The sequence below is a fragment of the Pocillopora damicornis genome, chromosome 4 (assembly GCF_964200805.1).
Source record: "Pocillopora damicornis chromosome 4, jaPocDami1.2, whole genome shotgun sequence".
Taxonomy (NCBI): Eukaryota; Metazoa; Cnidaria; class Anthozoa; order Scleractinia; family Pocilloporidae; genus Pocillopora; species Pocillopora damicornis.
The window spans coordinates 16,287,064-16,306,373 of NC_142673.1; the positions used below are offsets into that span (position 1 = coordinate 16,287,064).

At 38.9% G+C, this 19,310-nt stretch overlaps 2 protein-coding genes across 5 annotated transcripts in view; both read right to left on the minus strand.

Moving 5' to 3' along the window:
* Positions 1 to 1,872, minus strand: part of LOC113684165 (avidin) — a 29,929-nt gene extending 28,057 nt beyond the window's left edge. For 2 of the 3 annotated variants that reach the window (XM_089203321.1, XM_089203322.1), the window contains exons 1-3: positions 1,772 to 1,872; positions 1,127 to 1,185; positions 225 to 610 (exon numbers count right to left, since the gene is read on the minus strand). The gene's annotated coding sequence lies outside the window, so the exon portion shown is untranslated. Of the gene's footprint in view, positions 1 to 224; positions 611 to 1,126; positions 1,186 to 1,247; positions 1,336 to 1,771 lie in introns of those variants that run through there. The other variant, XM_089203323.1, reaches the window with a different exon arrangement.
* Positions 1,873 to 2,428: 556 nt separating this feature from the next.
* Positions 2,429 to 19,310, minus strand: part of LOC149047015 (low-density lipoprotein receptor-related protein 4-like) — a 41,203-nt gene continuing 24,321 nt past the window's right edge. For both annotated transcript variants that reach the window (XM_089203309.1, XM_089203308.1), the window contains 15 exons: positions 18,226 to 18,634; positions 14,505 to 14,908; positions 13,290 to 13,412; positions 12,324 to 12,735; positions 11,348 to 11,748; positions 10,898 to 11,029; positions 10,245 to 10,650; positions 8,879 to 9,279; positions 8,106 to 8,222; positions 6,914 to 7,564; positions 6,394 to 6,434; positions 5,809 to 5,891; positions 5,295 to 5,530; positions 4,304 to 4,448; positions 2,429 to 3,855 (listed from right to left, as the gene is read on the minus strand). In XM_089203309.1, coding sequence (XP_089059435.1) covers positions 3,516 to 3,855; positions 4,304 to 4,448; positions 5,295 to 5,530; positions 5,809 to 5,891; positions 6,394 to 6,434; positions 6,914 to 7,564; positions 8,106 to 8,222; positions 8,879 to 9,279; positions 10,245 to 10,650; positions 10,898 to 11,029; positions 11,348 to 11,748; positions 12,324 to 12,735; positions 13,290 to 13,412; positions 14,505 to 14,908; positions 18,226 to 18,634 — 4,301 coding nt within the window. In that variant the 3' untranslated portion in view covers positions 2,429 to 3,515. The remainder of the gene's footprint in view (positions 3,856 to 4,303; positions 4,449 to 5,294; positions 5,531 to 5,808; positions 5,892 to 6,393; positions 6,435 to 6,913; positions 7,565 to 8,105; positions 8,223 to 8,878; positions 9,280 to 10,244; positions 10,651 to 10,897; positions 11,030 to 11,347; positions 11,749 to 12,323; positions 12,736 to 13,289; positions 13,413 to 14,504; positions 14,909 to 18,225; positions 18,635 to 19,310) is intronic.

Consider the following 19,310-nt stretch of genomic DNA (forward strand, 5'->3'; position numbering starts at 1 on the left):
GAGAGAAAAGAATCTTCCCCAAGAATGCACTGCAATGATGGCTTTTACTTGGCGTAGAAGACACAGTATACGTCACACTATTGTTTTCATTGTTTTCTTATTTCCAGTTGTGATGAAATTCTACTGTGACAAATACTGTGTCTTCTACACCAAGTAAGAGCCCCAATGACCTAGTCAGGTACAGAACCTGGTCAACTATAGGCTCAAGTACTAGTTTTTCTTACCTGGTTCAGCAAAGAAATGAATGGGAAAGTCCACAAGATTCTGTCAGGAGGCTGGTCGGTCAGTTAGTAAGTAAATTAGTCAGTCTGTCAGTAAGTTAATAAGTCAGTAAGTAAGTCAGTCACTCAGATACTTAGGTAGTCAGCTTGTTCATCCATCAGTCCATCTATTCATTTGTTCATTTTCTGTTCAGTCAGTAAGCCAGTCGGTTGGATAGTCAGTTGGTCTGTCTCTAGTCAGTCATTCAGTCAGCCAGTCAGTCATGCAGTCAGTAAGCCAGTTAAACTGCAAAACTGCAAACAGTCCAGCACTCAGTCAGTCAGTAAGTCAGTTGATCACTCCACCCATCTGTCTGCCATTCAGTCATTATGGACCAATCTAAACTGATCTGATGAGGAAACGAAAACAAATTAAGGAAGAAACATTTTGGTTGAGTGGTGACAGTCAACTTAACCCTTTAACTCCCAAGATCTGATTGTTAACTCTCTCCTTTAGCTGCTACACATTTCTATGTAAATTAGTTATGAGAAATTGGTGCTAGATCAAGATGGCAGCTTCTACCTTACAAGTTTGAATATTCACATTACCTGTTTGCTGAATGATGTATGGATATTGTAGGGAGAATTTTTTATGTTAATCACTTCTGGGAGTTAAAGGGTTAAATAGAAGTAACTCAAACATTGAAAGACCTCTGAAATTACCAACATGGATCAAATATCAAAAACCCCCTTGCAACAATTATGAACATCATTTTGTAGACCTCGACGAGTTATTATCCTTTTCTTTAATCATCTCTAACCTCAGAAAGAATGCATGTACCTATGTTAGGGAAAATGCCCCATTAATCGAAATTACAAATACATGTAACAATTCAAATCTATACGGCAAAAGTAATCGTCTCTACCGGAATAATGTTGGCTTCTGTGCATCTGTGAACGTTGATATATAAGAAGTGGAGAAGCGCTAAAGGGAAAGAAATGCTATAAATGTGTGTTCTAATCTTACTCTGTTAGATGTAAACAAACCCCATATAATTTCCTGCAAGTAACTCATCGAAGCAATCCGCAAAATTTCAAACTCAGCCTTTCCGTATCCAACAGACAAAGTAGATTAAAAGGCTGAAACCAAAATATAAGGAGCAAAACTTATTAGAGTGTTTAAATAAAGGATGGACCGTTGCAAAAATATTTTCATATTACGGTGCGAAACTTTGAAGAAGAAAAATATGGCGGTGCAAACACTGAGTTACTAGAGTAACTACGACTGCTGGAATATCAAATCGGTGGCTGAGGTTAGCTGTGGCCGTGACAGTTTAGAGAAATGGGGATTGATCATTTGCTGTGTAAATTACAAGAAAGCAACGACGAAACAAAACATAGAAGTATTCAGCATAATAGATCTCCGGACTTTCTAAAAGATACTCAAGAACTTAACAGCAGAGACTCTAAGTCCACGTTCTCTTGTGCTCAAGGCATGATAAATTGTACGGTTTGTGGAGCGAGAAAACTGAATTATTTGGGAAACGTTTGTGTAACACCAAATAACTCACTGCAAAAGGTCTCCGTGATTAGGGTTTTATCAACAAAACTGTCACGCTCGCTCCAAAATTCGTAAACTTCCCAGAGACGTTTCCACATGAGGTACACTAATTATTTGCGTAAGGTAAGGCTTCAAGTTAACTTGTCACGAACTTGTCACGCAATATTAACGGACACAATCCGAACAATAAGTCGACGAGCCCATCGTCCCAATTTGTTTGCAGTGATCACAATCCTTTCAGCTTTTTTTTTTGAAAGGACTATTGTAATTAAAAAGAAATGAGCTTCCATTAGTTTCTTACAAGGAGGGCGGGAAGAAATAGGATGCCGGCAAAAGGAGAAACACAAGAACACAAATGGCAGTAGAGAGTTGGTAAAAGGAAAACAAATAGATTTGATGAATACTGCAAAATAAAGTGCAAGAAAAGGAAAATGGAATGCTGTATCGGCCTAGCGCAGAAGGAAGCGAGAAAGAGACAGAATAGGGAATGAGAAGATTTCCCTCAGGGGCCGCGATCAAAGAAAGCAAAAATGAGAAAGCAAAACGAAACACTGACGGAATACGAGTAATAGATAGGAATTATACAATGAACGAACTAGGAAAGATATTAAGCTAGGTAATAACATCAACAGGGATGATAACATGCAAAGTAAACATTGAAACATGATTAACCCAAGATCTTTGATCTTTTCTCTCTAACTGTGATTATTTGAAATAACACTGATGGAAAAAAATATTTAATTTCTATGACATTAAAATAACTCAAGAAACTTTATTTCGCTCAATTAACGAGGACTTCACACCAGGAATGAATATATGTAAAAACTAATAAGTAGATTAGAACGAAAAAAAGCCAATCGCTCGATAAAAAAGATCTTAATCCACGAAAAAGCAAAAGTCAAATTAATTTGCTATAGCAACATAAACAGAAAGGTGCATCTAACAATTTCAAAATGCATGCAACATTGATATTGGGATTAGGAATGTCGTGAATTCTAGTAAGAGTAAAAATGCCTTATTCTTTCTTCTCTGCTGCCCTAATGACAAACACCTATTGCGTAAAAGAGAGCAAGGGAGATCCTTCTCAATCATTCAAGAGGTAATACCATCCAAACTCTCTTCAACTGGAGCCGTCATTCCGACGGCGGTAAATGTGCTAAGCGTCTAATAGTAAAAAAAAAAAGTATGCCGCATACTTTTTCTGAGTCAGCAGATTTCTATTTAATTCTACCGCCGCCAAGAACTGGATACTAAAGCGTAGCTTCGTCATGATGAAAAAAAATATTAGTTATTTCAATAATTCATGAAGATCAGATTTTTATAGTGACCCTATCCTTTTCCTAACTCAAGAGGGATCGTACGGCAAACTAAAGTAACATTAAAGGTGAATTCAAACTAACAACTTTCCCTAAGTAGTGTAGAGGGAAAAATACGCATTTTTGTCGGTTTTTTGGGGGGAAAATGAAAAAAAAGAAAAAAAATTGATTTGTGTAAAGCTTGCGACCAAAGGAATTGAAAGCATCTCTCTTTATTCCAACATCTAGCCCAAAAAAAAGCCTATAGGAATGTTGTGGAAATATCAACTCCGGCATGTTTCCTGTAACTAGAGCCGTTGATTGGTGATCTCTACAGAAGCAAACAAAAAAATGCAGTTGCTAGGGAAACCTAATTCACTTTCGCAACAGCATGTTATTATCATTTTTTTCTAGAAGATTTACGTAATTAACTTTATCAGTCACCCCGGCTCCTTTCGCCTATGACTCTGTCTTCTTGTCCTCGATGGTGGCATAGCGATTTTCAGAATCTTCGATGATTGCAGGATCTTTAGTGAATGGTACACCATAGGTTGGGTTACTCATAACAGTTTTTTCGGTTACTTGCTGGGTTGCGTTGTTGTTGTCCAAGGATCCAACCCCGTTGACTTGCTCTTGTCTGGATGTCACCGATCCACTTCTGTGGTGGACGGATTCATGCGTCGTGTTTTCCGCGGCATACCCTGGGTTTTCAAATGTAACAGCGAAATTGGCTCTGGGGTGCGCAAAGTCACTGTCCAAATAGATTTCGTTTGTTCTTTTCCCTGTGCGACTTCTTCTCCTGTAAGACAAATCAGACATTTCCTAAGAACAGAGAAAGCAACCACAACAACAGTCCCTTCTTAATAAATGCCCTTCTGTCATAGTTATTCTCTCCATTTTCAGTAAAGAAGTAAATGATATTTCTAATGCAGTTGCAGTTTGTTGGGACGTCTCCAACCTCCAAGGGGCTACGTCGTGATGTTTCGTGATATTTTTGCAGTAGCAGGAGTAGGTGATTTGCAATAGAAGAAAACTAAAAAATACTGAAAAGCTTTCTGGGATACACTGAGACTCCAAAAGCGCAAGAAGGTGCAAAATGAAATATAAGAAGGAAGGAGAATGACAAGGACGAAAAAGATTAACAGGATTGTAAATGTCAAAGCCAAAAGATGTGGGCCTACTTCATAATAACTGGTCGACTGACTGATTAATAAATAAAATAAAGTTACTTCTTTCGAAAGCCTCACCGCATCATTTGGCAAACGAGGAATACCACGATTAACATCAACAGAACAACAGTGCCTCCTAACCCAGCAACAATTGGCACGTTAAACGTCTCTTTATCTTGAGTAGACCTTTCAGTATTTGTTGGGTTCTCTACCTGTCGTTTGCCTTGAAAAAAGGTAGAATGTGATCATCGTTTAACAGTTTACAACTATCTGTGATACATATCAAGTCCTGAGTTTTGATTGGTGCCCAGGCCCTGGTATCTAAGCTCATATACCGCATGTACCTCAAACATGGTATTAAAAAAAACAAGCCCTGCAATGTTTGACACAAATTTAGTGATATTGTACAATAATCGTCCCCAAACTTAGTATACAGTAAGTGTACAAGGGAAGGATTCATACCAACTGGAGCACTTCATATAGAGACTGTGATATCGGCTTTGTGAAGAAAGAGTGGGCGAAATGAAAATCTATTCTATTTTGAAATCGTCAAAATGTTCCGATAACTATCGAGAATTTTCGGCTCGTTGACTGGGAATCAGGGCCACAAAAATAAGCTAAAGTTAACCACCTAATTGATGACTCAAAAATAGAGGCCAAGCAAAAAAATAATAAAATAAATAAACGTGACGTAAATCAGCGCAAATTTTTGAAGGTAGTCTTACTTCAATTTTCTATGATAACATATGGAAGGGATGGCTTATGAGAATTAGCTCAGTTTGTAACCAAATCGCTTCCTTTTTGTCCTCGTCATTGACCAAACTACAAGCTTTGAAATCCCTGAATTTCTGAAACTCTGCAGCTATTGATGTAGAAGTCGGAGTCTAGTGACTGAAACGTTTGGTTCTCCATAGCAAAGGAACCCGGGGGAGATACAAGCTAGTTGTCCATTAACCTAAAATAGATCTCAAACTCTATGGTATGTCTTGCTTTCATATTATCAAAAAGAAAAAAACTGGCTTATTGCCTTTTTCCTGAGAAGCGCGATAAAGGTTAAAAATGTTATTACCGATCCTGATGATTGTGCCTCCAATGGCTGCCCCAAGACTTTCATCATTTTTTTGGAGTATTTGGTCCAGTGTAGCACGAGGAACAGGTTCAGGAACCTGGCCTTCCACAGATGGAAATAAAACAGCTACCTCTATTTTCAAAATATTTTCTCCACCAATGGAAAGTCCAAGTATTTTAGCGTCGGAAGCCAAGAATTTCTTTTCCTTTTCTGAATTACTATCTCGTTTTGACTTGCTGCAGGTGAATTTTAAGAAATTAAGTCACACTTATTTTAGGAAAAGCCTAAAATACGGTGGTGGGGGGAGTTCGCTGATTGACATATCTGATCTGAAAGAGGAGTTGATGTTAATGGTGGGATCGTCAAAAACTTCCTCTTATGTAAAATTACGAATATTCGAGCGTTTGTCAATCAGATAAAGCAACTTGATTTTTTTCTCAAGTTTTTTTTAAATGAAGAAGGTCAACTCTCCAAAGTATGGAGTGTAAATACATAAATCAGATACTACCATTACCTTCCACATTCCTCATCTACGCAAAAAAAACTCGTGCAAGCTTTTGCCACTGCAGCCTGGAAGTTATACGGTATCCATTGTTTCTAAACAGAATTCAATAAAATAAAAACAGGATTGTGCTATCTAATGAAAAGTTCGTTCAAGTTAAACATGACTTGCGGTTTACTTAGCTCCCGGCGCTATTCATTTAGAGCTGTTGTTTGTAGAAAGCGGAGGGGATGAAAGCGAATCCACCGAAACAAACCTACTTGGTCACAGAGCAAAGGATCTGACATTGGAAACTCAGTTCGAATCCTTCGCAGATCTAGGTATGTATTCGTAAGGAAACAGTAGCCATTTTTATTTCTAGAGCTCACACGGATATTGATCAACCCAATAGGGAATCAGTCATTGTTAAAATAGCTGGTCAGGATAACAAAGAAAAAGAAATAAAATTCTTGACTTCTTCTACCAGTAAAACCTTGATTCACCGTTCTTGCACTTCCTACGGAACGTTCTATGGTTAAAAGAAAAATGCAAGGCTGGTTACGCTGGGGGGAGGAGGGGGGAAAGGTGTCAGCACGAAACAAAACGCAGCATCCTTACCTCGTTTTGAAGATTTATCTCTACTTCTACGGCGCTTGAACCTAAAATGAGAACAGCATTCTTAAAAATTCTTCTTACAATTACAATGATGTTACTGAGAGGTATCAAACCTTTCACAAGATGTTATGAAGTCCTTCTAGCCAGCACTGATCTTATTTCTGGGCAGCTTCTTTTCTTTCATTTTGAGTTTTATAGCGAACATTTACATTGAAATAGAACCTATGTTATGACTTGCATCCCATGTCCATACTCGTGTTTTTAACACTAGGTGATCTTGTATGACAACTGACACAAAGGGGAATATGATATCCTTAGTACTGCTCTAGAATAGGAATTCTTACAATCTAGCCTGTACGAAAATGCGACTTCAGCAGAGCACGGCCCGGATAGATTACATTTACATCTCTACCATCTTCCCCGCATACTGATTCTCTGTGGTACAAGGGAACAGATGAGCTAGTTTCACCAAATCGGCTTGATAAACAAGAGCATAAGCTCAATTTAATCGATTTACGCTTACCAACGTAAACAAGGCAGAGGTCCCAAACATAATACTTCGGACACTCGCAAAAATAACCAGGAATTACACAAGATCCTCCATTTTTACACTTGCTCGAACGACAATCATAAGGACCAGGAGGAGTTGATTGTTGTCTGGTGGATGACTGCTGTGTGGTGAACGACTGCTGTGTGGGGGATGACTTCTGTCTGGTGGGTGACTGTTGTGTGGTGGATGACTGCTGTCTGGTGGATAACTGCTGTCTGGTGGATGACTGCCGTATTGTGGATGACTGCTGTGTGGTGGATAACTGCCGTGTAGTGGATGACTGCTGTCGGGTGGATGACTGCTGTGTGGTGGATGACTGTTGTGTGGTGGATGACTGCTGTGTGGTGGATGACTGCTGTGTGGTGGATGACTGCTGTACGGTGGATGACTGCTGTCTAGTGGATGACTGCTGTCTGGTGGATAACTGCCGTGTGGTGGATGACTGCCGTGTGGTGGATGACCGCTGTGTGGTGGATGACTGCTGTCTGGTGGATGACTGTTGTCTGGTGGATAACTGCCGTGTGGTGGATGACTGCTGTGTGGTGGGTGACTGCTGTGTGGTGGCTGACTGCTGTGTGGTTGTGGCTTCAGGCGTACTTGAAGAAGGTGGAGAATAGAGGTGGACTGATTTCGGAGAAGAAAGATTCTGATTAGACATAAATAAACAATAATTCGTCGTTCGCTCTGAGGAAGGGCTGACGCTCGAAAGGTTAGCTTTGTAACTCTTTACGGTGGCCAATTTAAGTTATCAACTCAGTAGATAATACTAAATTAACCTGTTATACTCTTTCACTGACGCAGCACCACAGTTTCTTTAGAGACTTACCCCCTTTAAATAAAAAATAACCCTTTTGGAAGGGAAATTCTCATTGACGTTGTTTGTTATGAGAGGAAAAAACTTTCCGCACACGACGCTTAAAGAAAACTTGTTGCTTAGAGGAACAGATAATGCCCGAAGAAAATGTACGAGCACAGTGTTCGTCATTTGCAATCGGACGGTATGTCCTGAGCTTACTAGTAGAGTAAAGAAAGCTGTTGTTCAACTGTCGTTGCTTTGTTTTGAGTGGACCTGACTAGGAAAACGTCTGACAAGGGTATATCTGACTCTGAAATTCTCGATATAGTTCGTCGAAACTAAATGGCCATCCTCAAATACACCACTTACCAGAACTAGAGCAATTTTCACCGGGTTGCAGGTAGTCTGGACACGAGCACCGATATCCATCCGGTCTCAAAAGGCACAGGTGAGAACACCCACCATAGGACTTAGAACAGGGGTGATCTGTTGACGAAGAAACTTCGATATAATCAAGCGCTCATAACTATGAGAAATGCAAGGCAACCTGTTTCCTTTTTTTGATAGCTTTTGATTTGATCTCCTCCAAATTTATACGAAAAAGTACGAGTCCACCTCCAGCTCCTAGTATACCTATGTATACAGTAGTTTGGTGAGTGTCTGTTAACCATTGATTGGAAACTAAGTTACTTGTTTTCATTCCTTGCCTCAAACTATCATGATAACTTGTACAAACTAAGAGAATATAAGCTTTGTTGAGCTTTATCCGCGAACTGTATGATTACGGATTTAATTTAAAGCTAGAGCGCAAGATAAGAATCAGTCTAGAAATATTCCGAATTATAGAGAATATATACCTTTTTTCATGCTCTTAATGTTCATTATTTTTCATATTCCGTCACACCATCTCTCTTTTTCAAAAAGTTGATAATTGCACAAAATTATTTCTGGGGTAAAACGCCTTAGTAGATTAGTAGTAAGGAATCCATTAATAATTTTTTCACAGTATCCAGAAGGCTGAAAAAAAATAGCCATTCCCTAAAGTTGACGGCACTATGGAGGTCACTTCAAAATGTCTCTAAAGGAGGTGACTCAGGAGAAGACAAAAAAGACATAAAGCTAGGGTGTTAGAAGTTGTTTACCTGGGAGAGGTTTATTCCTATCATAAGCATGTATATACATGGGTCGACCAAGGCCCTTGGCAACAACTGTCATGTTTGAAAGTGTCTTCTTTTCCGCTCGATTTACAACATCTAATCTCAGATCCGTCCAGTACAAGTGATCTTCGAGCAGCGTCAAACCAAACGGATATGGTAATTTAGAACTATCTTCCATCAAAGTTGTTATTGTGTGACGTTCCAAATCATAGTATTCAAGGACGTCAAAGTATGCGTCTACCCAGTAGAGCCGATTATTTGCTTCATCTAAAGTGAGACCATTTGGCCAGTATAATCCTCTTTTTACCAATATTTGCCGACTGCTTCCGTCCATGTTAGCAACTTCAATCTTAGGCACAGTACTCCGGTCACACCAGTACATCAACCTTAAAAGCAGCAAAAATCAAGAAAGTCGCGTATCTATGGCAAATGTTCCCGCTTGACGATAATGGCTAATGGCGAAAGAAGAAGAGGTTGTGATGGAATCTCTTAAACAGCTCTTGTGGTACATCAGTAAAGTGAGACCAGGGGATTATAAGGTTGGTTGGGGTTAGTCTCTTAGTTAGACATAAAGGTGTGCGAATTTTTTCTTGAAACAAATTGGCACTGATATACCGTTCTGCAGACTCTCGTTAGCTGAAACTTACCTACTAAGAGCTAAGAGCTGAGGGTACACCAACTGTTTACGCCTAACGGTTAAAACTTTGGCCATTTCATGGCTGCCGTTAGCCCAAAATGACACATAATGACGGATTGTAAAAGGGAAAAATGTTTACGGTTAACTTTTTTTCACGACTATCGGTTTAAATCGGTCAATTTTACGCCTAACGGCTAATGGTTAACTCCATTGAGACCCTCGTTTAGAAGACTATTTTTGAAACTGTCTTGAGACCACTAATAATGAAAACAAATTGCTATTCTTAACAAAAAGGTTACAAAGTTTGTTTCTTTCCCTTTTATTTCCTGGGCAGGACAGGCTTTCGTCTGTGAAAAAAACAAAATGATCCAAAGGCATGCATGGGAATATAGAACTAAAGTAGTAAGCTTCTTTTTTAAATATACTAATTTTTTTTTGCAGTAGAGTGTACAACAAATAACGTGATTCTTAAATAATTGGTTCAACAAGATCATCTGATAAAAAATATAGGTTAACGTTCTCATTAGAGTACAAAAGACCATTGTACCTAGTGACCTCGTCCAATGAATAAAAAAACCAAATACCATGTTCTCACAATGCGCGCGATTACTCACCAAATTATTTTATGCGCAATGCAGGATGCGCAGTGCAGGATGCGTTGTGTATTACAGAGGAATCACCTGTGAGAGACAATGACTAGGTAAAAATATTTACCCTTTAGAAAGATCAAGAATTATATCCCTTGGGTTGTCTAGATCCTTGTCGATCAATACTTTCCTCATGGTTCCGTCCATTCTGCAGACTTCGATCCTTTTGGTGGAAGTGTCACTCCAGTAGATGTTTCCTCCCACAGGGTCAACAGCAAGTCCATAAGGATTATACACATTTACAGAAACGAGAACTTCTGGTGATGTCCCATTTATGAATGCCCTTCTGATACTGTTTAGGCTGACGTCTGTCCAGTACACTCTATTGTCTGTAATGTCCATTCCAAGTGCAACTGGTCGATACATGAAGGCTCCTATCGGCAGAGCTTTGACAAAAAAATTGGATTCATCCAAATCGAGAATGTAAATTTCGGCATTCCAGTCATCAGCAAACAGTAAGAATTTCTGAAAAACTGAACGAACAATGCTGTTAGCTCAGCGAACTGAATACAGGCAAAATCATCATTTAAATTCACTGCAGTAACTGATAGGAAATTGAAATTGAAACGCAAGAGTAACGCGGTAACGCGAGAGTATCGCTTCAATTCTTACGATAATACAAGAATTGGATCTTCTCGTAGTAAATGTTTTATTTACATTATGAGAGTTTATAGAGTTAAGAATTTGACTAGTTTGGTTAGAATGTGGCATGTGTCTTACTGTATGTCTGTGGGATACAGGTTTTCTCATCTTTCCACAGTTCGAGATTGTCGGGGCATGCGCATTTGTATCCCCTCGGTCTCAGAAGGCAGAGATGAGAACATCCACCAGAAGACAAGGAGCAGGGATGGTCTAAAAATAGAGTCAAAAGAAATATTTGTTAGTTTAAAATTTATAGAAAATAATCGTGAAAATTGGACACTTAGCAAAAACGTACGCGGAGAATGTATATTTTTCCATTATTAAGGAATGAAAAGTCAAGCGGTAGTCTCCCGGTGCGACTGATCTGGAGTCGACAAAGAAAGAAATAGCGAGAGGTTGTATTATTATAAACTTGTTAAATAGTGTAACTGCTGGAGGTTATTTCATATCATTAATATATATTGAAACGAACAGATGTGTAAGAGAGAGAGAGAGAGAAATTGAGAAATGATCAAGACTGATTGATACCTGGAAAAGTCTGATTCCTGTCATAGGCATGTATATCCAATGGTTGAGACAAACCGCTAACGAGAACGGTTGCATTTGACGGAGAGTCTTTTGACGACTGATAAACAACACCCGAACTTGAATCGGTCCAGTAAATTTTATCTTCGAGCAATGTCAAACCAAATGGGTTCGATAATACATATCTGTCACGGAACAGAGATGTAATCGTATGACGCTGTAAGTCGTAGTATTCCAACATATGAAACCATGCGTCTACCCAATAAAGCTTGTTATTAGCACCATCCAAGGTCAACCCATTAGGCCAGTAAAGCCCTCTTTTAACCAGTGTGCTTCTATTATTTCCATCCATGCTAGCGACCTCAATTTTGTGGCTGGTACCCCAGTCGGACCAGTACATCAAACTGTATTTAATTAAAACAGAGGGAATCGATTATTACAAGTTGTGAAACCTACGAGACTAAGTTCGCGACGGAGTCGAAAACAAGCCTCAACTTAAGTAAACTAATATCTTATTAATGATGCAAAAGATGCTCTTATTTCCCTCGACATAAAAAAAGACTTTGATTGGGAGATGACACATTCCAACATTAACCATTCTTAGAACAGATGAAGACGGTGATACTATGAATCAATGAAAAACGACAAATTTTTGCACCAATTCGAAACGTGCAAGAAAACTAAGCTTTATTAGGCAGGAGTATGAAAAAGGTGGAGACAATTCACAATGCAAGTGATCGATGAGTCGCGCTTTAGCTAGAAAATTTACTGTGGGTAAGTGCTGTTTGAGGATTTCTAAAGTTAAGATTTGGTAGTTCAGACAAAACAAAATTTTGATCCACAAGCACTTCCAAAAAGCTGTTCCTGAGCAGTTTTAGGGATTTAAATTTCATTAATTTTGACCAAATTCATTCTTTATAACCAGCGTTTCCGCCCCCCTCCTCGCCCCGCCAAACTGCAAACCTAAAGATAATCTTACCCTTCGTCGATATCCAAGATTATATCTCGTGGATTATCTAGGTCTCGGGTAATCAAGGTTTTTCGTATTGATCCATTCATTCTGCTAACTTCAATTTTGTTAAGAGAATGATCAGTCCAGTAAATATTTCTTCCTACTGGATCAACCGCCAGCCCATAAGGATAATAAACTCCTCTGGAAATGACAGTCTCTGAAGACGATCCATTAATAAACATCCTAGATATTGTACTCAAGGTTGTATCCGTCCAATATATTCTGTCTTCTGTACTGTCGAAATCAAGTGCCGCAGGTCGATACATACGATGGATATGTGCCATTGGTACCAATTTGGCGCTTGTGTTCGATTCGTCGAGAGATAATGTATATATTTGGCTCAGACGACCATCAGCGAAAAGTAATATCTTCTGAGGTGCTAAAAACAAGAACCGTAAATTATTAAACCTTAGAACAGTTTAGCAAACTATCTAGTTCAAGAGGGACCTGATATTAAGAGATTTACAAAAGCGCTGAAAAATTCAAATTTTAACGCCAAAAAAAATTTACTTATTAATTTTTGATAATGTAAATTGTATTTGAGTAGCTAAGGGATTGAGGAGGACCGGCTTTACCATTTAGTCAACCATGTGATCTCCATTTTCAAATACATAACTACTTTTTCCCTTTGCATTTAAATCATTACAAGGACTAAAAACGTATCCTATTGGGAGTGGCTTGGTCAATCCTTGCAACATGTTAGGCACTGTGGCATAACACCCCTGCATCGATTTCAGGCGTCAGTCTAGCATATGTGCTATTTCAGATAAAACACTTCATTGGCCGAGGCCCTCTATGTTGCAAATATGAAAATGCATGAAATTGAAATGTTTATTTTGATTTTTGAAACTTTACGACACTCTTAATACAAATGACATAAAAATAAAATTTGGATTCTTGTATCTTTAAGGAGTTTGTGGTGCATTTAATCACCGTCATGTTTGCAAGTCTTCCCATCTTCTTCAAGGGTAAAGTGAACTGGGCATGCGCATGTACTTCCGTTAGGAGATAACAAACAAATATGACTGCAATCACCAAGGCAAGAAGAGTTTCCTTCTGTTAAAAGAAAGATATCGTTTAATTTACTACATTCAGACACCAGTTTTAATGGTAAAACGATCTGGATTTTGAAAAGAAGTTTTCAGGATCGTGGAGCCATTCTTTGGGACCTTAATGATAGCCCACAAGGTTCTAAAGCCAGCCATTCGGTCCTTCATCGCATAATATTTCAATGATGGGTGTACGCCTAGGTTCTAAAGACATGATTCACCCTTATGGTTGGGCCATTAAGATTCCATATGCACTCACGTAAAAAGTGGAAATAGTTAGTGTCTCAGGTACACTAGTGACCTCATCGACATGAATTCTTTGAGGCGCGTTCCAACAAATGCAGGCTTTAACTACCAATACGATAAATTTTCGCAACAAAAATATAAGCTATGTGGGTCAAAAATGTGCTAGAGGTCAGACAATTAGAGAAATTACATGCACTTTTCGAAAATGGTGTAAACTGGATTATTCACAGAGCACTTATAGATAGGCAGTGCCACTGTACTTAGTTAGAGTTTCTTAACTCAATCTCACAACCACGTTGAGCGTGTGTAAATGTAGAGAACACGAAAAAGGGATGATATGAGTAAAATGATGAAAGTTAGCTATATACTCATAATGGGAAAACCACCTTCAATTACAAGAAATTAACGTGCGAGAAACGGTAGCGAACCGTATGGCCTTTAATTTGTACTCCTCTGAGACCGCGCCTTGATTTTTCAATTGGCTCATGCGCAATAGAACCGCCCACTAAAAAATTTCCCGACGGTCTGCTTTGCAAGTTGTAAGTCCTCGTAACACTTAAGAGCATGTATGGGAACTTGCTTCCTTCTACCTCGGAAGGAATCACTCAAGAACTTACAAGAGTAACGCGGCGACAATTTGAATAACGCCTTCCGACGGAATAAAACTTTCAAAGACTCTTCTAGTTTGCTGAGTGGACAAACAAAAAAAGACCTAAACCAAACAATAGGGACTAATGATGGAGAGCAATGCAAACGATCAACTGGAGTTCCAAATTATATAACTATGAAAAATTTGGACTAGTATTTAAAGATGTGTGCAAAATGCGATATTGCTCATTTAATTTACTTTCACCTGTTGGAAAGGGTTCACTAAGGTTATATCCACGAATGCCTTTTAGCGATCCAGTACCGCTGATGAAATTGGTGACACCGCTACCAGTCTCCTTATCGGCTCGATAAACACCATGATTATACCAACCCGACGTCCAGTACAAGTAATCTCCGAGCAGAGTCAAACCAAAGGCACCATACAGGCTGTAAGAACTTAGCAGCACCACCCTCTTATTTAGATTCATATCCAGATATTCTATTTTTCGGTACCCGGCATCGATCCAATACAAGCGGTTTCTCTTTCTGTCAAGTGTGAGACCGTTTGGCCGATACAGTCCTGAGCTAACGATAACGACACGTTTTCTGCCTGTCATTTCAGCCTTTTCGATTTTTGCGTTAGTGCCCCTGTCTGTCCAATACATCACTCTATAAACAAAAATGTTATGCAAAACATGAGTAGTAAGCGACTTGTTGACAACTTTGACTCAATGAAAAAGAATCAAAGATAATTATTAATAAACAAACAATTGTACGTAATTTCTTGGGTATAACTTGACTACAGGTATACGTCAATTTGAAAGAGGTTTCTTGCAAACGCCACTGTACTCAAAGGAACTTAAAAAGTTGGACGTTAAAGCGTGTTTTGAACGACAGCTAATTCAGATGATATGCTAGTAGCCAACGAGTATCATATCGAAAGCGTAGAGGTTTAAGAAATCTGTCGTAATCAACATGCTGTGACCATATTTTTTGCTCAGGGAAAAGGACACATTCTCTCAGGGTTGTTTGTATTCAGAAAAGTTTACCCTCGTTAAATATGGAAATAAGAAATTTCGTAGGTTGGGCCATCATAAGGAAGTAGTAGTTCTCGATGCCGAACCTGTCAATCAAAACTCTTAAGCTCTTTGCATAACAGTTCACGCTATTCAATCTCTCTACCTCATTCCACGGCTTAGAATAAAATACGCGCGACTATTTTGTGAGTTGCGTTGTATTTTTCCGAGCACGGTAGGAGCGAGGGAAAATGCGAGCAATATTATGACCTAATTTGCTAAAATGAAGTAATTGTGGAATAACAGTAGAGTGATTTAGCAAGAGGACGGGAACGTCATTTCAGAACGGGAAAGCGCGCGGATAGTCTGGACACGACTCTATTTCGACTTCCGGTGTTAGCGTTGCCGTTTTCCCCAACAAGTTCAGGACGTCATTACGCTGGTTTTCCCGTCGCAATCAAAACGCCTGGGATTTGCATAAATTTTGCGCTCATAAACGAGATAGTGCTTTTTGGAATTATTTCAGAACTCATTTCAGGATAACCTGGTCCCTTCCCTTGGTTTATTCGGTGTATTTTGGGAAAATTTACCGCTTCATTTATGCTGAATTCCCGAACGGAAACACAATCGTTGGCAAGCGCCGGATCCAAGATTTTAGGGCTCAGTACACTTGTAATTGAGCAAGGCTTAGAACAGCGAAAGGGCTGTTCTTTAATACATTTCTTTAATCCTGTATAAAAACTCTGAGAATGGAACGCTGTTAATTATATCATGAATCAATTCATCAATAAATTTAACTTGCTTCATGTTGAAGTTTATCAAAATGAAATATCACGACGCTTACCTACTGTATTATTCAGTGTTATTTGTTGTTATTGTCGTTTCTATCGTGATTGAAAACTTTCCTGCGAATTGAAAGTCAGAGATGAAAAAAGATCGAGAATAGCTCAGGTATGCACTTTTTCATGTTTGAAATTTTTGATCAGCGCCGGTGAAAACTAAGACAAGAAAGTCATGCTCTCGCTTCGAAATGAAATGACAATCAACTTGATTTCGGCACGGCTTTCAAAATATATTAATTTGATTCAGTCTTGAACGACTTCACTCGTTAAAAAAATTAAATTAAACAAAAACAAAAACAAAACAAAACAAAACAAAAACAGGAACGAAGTCTTCTTCCAAAGTCTAACCGTTGGTCGTTGGTGACTAGTTTGAGTTCATTTCATTCTTTCACAGATAAATAGGAACTCATCGTAATCAACTCCATCATTGGGTCGCCTGATTTCTACATGGTTTCGCCATAACTCCTGATAATTCCGTTCAAAATGCATTTCAACTCTAGGAAGGTGGTGCTCAAAAGAAATTAACTGTCATAATTGAGAAGAATATTCAGTAAACAAGGGGAAAAACGACGACGATTTCCAAATTATCCTCTACAAAATTATGAAGGAAAACGAGTGGTGCTAAAATCTAGCAGCACGAAACGAAATGACAGCGATACAAATCATAGAAAAAAACCTATTTGATATATGAATCAGCAGACTCGAGACTAAACTGGAATGGGATAGTTTCAAACTATCCTCTGTTTGCGCTTGCTACATAACTCTCAAAGAAGATAATTTCGTTGTCCTTAGAGTGGTCTATAAAACCGAAAATTCAAAGGTGATGGTGATCTTTAAAGAGCCGAGGTGAGGATTCTCGCTGCAACGACTGCAAAATCGCTTTTCAACACAACGCGACGGCGTTCTCGACCCAGTTTCTTATCGACATTTTTGCTGCGCGCGCCGTTCTGAAATGACGTTCCCGTCCTCTTGCTAACCCACTCTAGTAAACAAATAGAGAAGCCTTGACTGTGCTCTGTTCTGTTGAAAAGCACTTAGGAAGCGGCCCAGAGCACTCAAGAAGTGGGGAGAAACACTCGACTACGTCTCGTGTTTCCCCCTACACTTCTTCCTAAGCACAGTCAAGGCTTCTCTATTTATTTTATAATAAAGAATCCGTTAAATTCCCCAAGAATTACTTCCAATTTTCAAAGCAAATCTTATTTCCAAAGCGAACAACAGTGTCGTCAGCATGCTCTATACTCCCATAAAGCACGCTACAATAAGCTAATCAGAATCCCTGTAAGAATGGTTCAAATAATCTGATTGGTTGTACAAGACTAAAGCTGTCAAAAATGTCAAACCATCAAAGTTCAAAAACCAAAAAAGTTCATATTCTGCAATAGTTTACAAACTAAAATAGCTCGGCATGTCGAATTTAACACTTTTGCCTGAAGGTTTTTAGTTTCTAATACAGGATCTGAAAGTGAAATGTTCAGTGAAATTCGGCCCAATTGTGGCTCACAAAAATACGCAAGTTATTTCACATGACAAGTAGAAAAAAGACTGTTGAAGGTTTTTTAGTGTATTATGAATGAACAACAGCCGAATTCACTAAGAAATGAAGATCGCTTGGAATGACAGCGCCGTAAAACTCGGTTGCAGTGACTGATCTGGTCTTCCACTCAACGCATCGGAAAGGCAATCAGGGCAAGCTCTTATTTTTTCACTCGAAGGGTAGTCGATTTAGTTCCTGAGGCTTGCTCTACTGCGATGACCGAAGATCGCCATGATTAGCTAGCCGCGATAGACCTTAAGTCGCTCTGACACCGTCATGATTAGTATGAATTTTAACAGTTATGCCAGGTTATATTTTTCATCATTCCTGTTTTTTTCTGTTTGAAATCGAAACTTATACAAGTGTTAGCTGTGTTTGATTTTTATTACCGTATGTAAACTCGCAATCTAACTGAGCGCTGTTGAAAATTGTAGTCGCTTATAAAAATTTTTCATTCGCCACGGCGACCAAAACGGTCGCAGCTTGGAGCGCTGAAACTATTGAACGCCTATGACCGTTTTAACTTCAGAATCTGTCCATCCCCTTGCCTATTTAACTTGAATACTAATCCATCTGTTAACGACAACTAACCTCCTATATATATCCAGAATAATGTCCATGGGTTGATCTATGTTATGAGTCATGAGAGATATCCGACGAGAACCGTCCAGTTTAGAAACTTCCAACATACTTTTTCCTGCATTGGTCCAGTAAAGATTTCTTCCAATACTGTCCACTGCTAGTCCGTACGTGGTGTACAAGTTCTCATAAATTATGGTCTCTTGGGAAGAACCATTAAGAAATGCGCGGGAGATCTTTCCCATATTTTTGTATGGACCATCTGTCCAATACAGTCTGTCTTCTACTTGATCATAGTCCAGTGCGAAAGGACGATAGGTGTTTGAAAACAGCAATCGATCACGTGATCCAGAGTCGTGCGGAGAAACCCTCACTATCTTGTTATACGAATCATCTGCATAAAGCAGGATCTCTCTTTGAGCTGTAGGAAAACATTTATACGTATTACAATGTTTGCACACTGCGATAAGGAAGTCTACTTTTAAGATCACTGACGCCTGAAAGGCCTTTCTTTTTCTGGAAGGAGTCACCGCCTTTCCAAAAACAATTATAGGCAGTGGCAACTAGTAATTTAAAGGATTGAATGAAAACAGATGCAAAATGTAAAACCTGCTTCATATTAGTATCCTGTGTCACTTGAGAAAAAATGATTCAATTTTGAACACGAAAGATGGCTGATTTACTGAGACGTTACTAAAAGATGGCTGATTTACTGGGACATTACTAAAATGAAGAACGGGGAACGGGGAATGGGGAATGGGAAATGGGAAATGGAAAATGGAGAATGGGAAATGAAAAATGGGAAATGGAAAATGAAGAATGGGGAATGGGAAATGGGAAATGGAAAATGGAAAATGTAAAACGTAGAAAGGGAAATGGGAAATGAGGAATGGGAAATGGGAAATGAAAAATGGGAAATGAGAAATGGGAAATGGGGAACGACAAAACGATTCCTCTTCTTATTTTAAATTTAAAACGGAGACTTATCGTAGTGGACGCAGGGTTTAAAAATTGAGGAATATCACTTGGGCAATATCCTCCACATATCCCTGAGTTTTAGCAGGGGCATATTAGGTCACATCATGCGTTTAAACCAG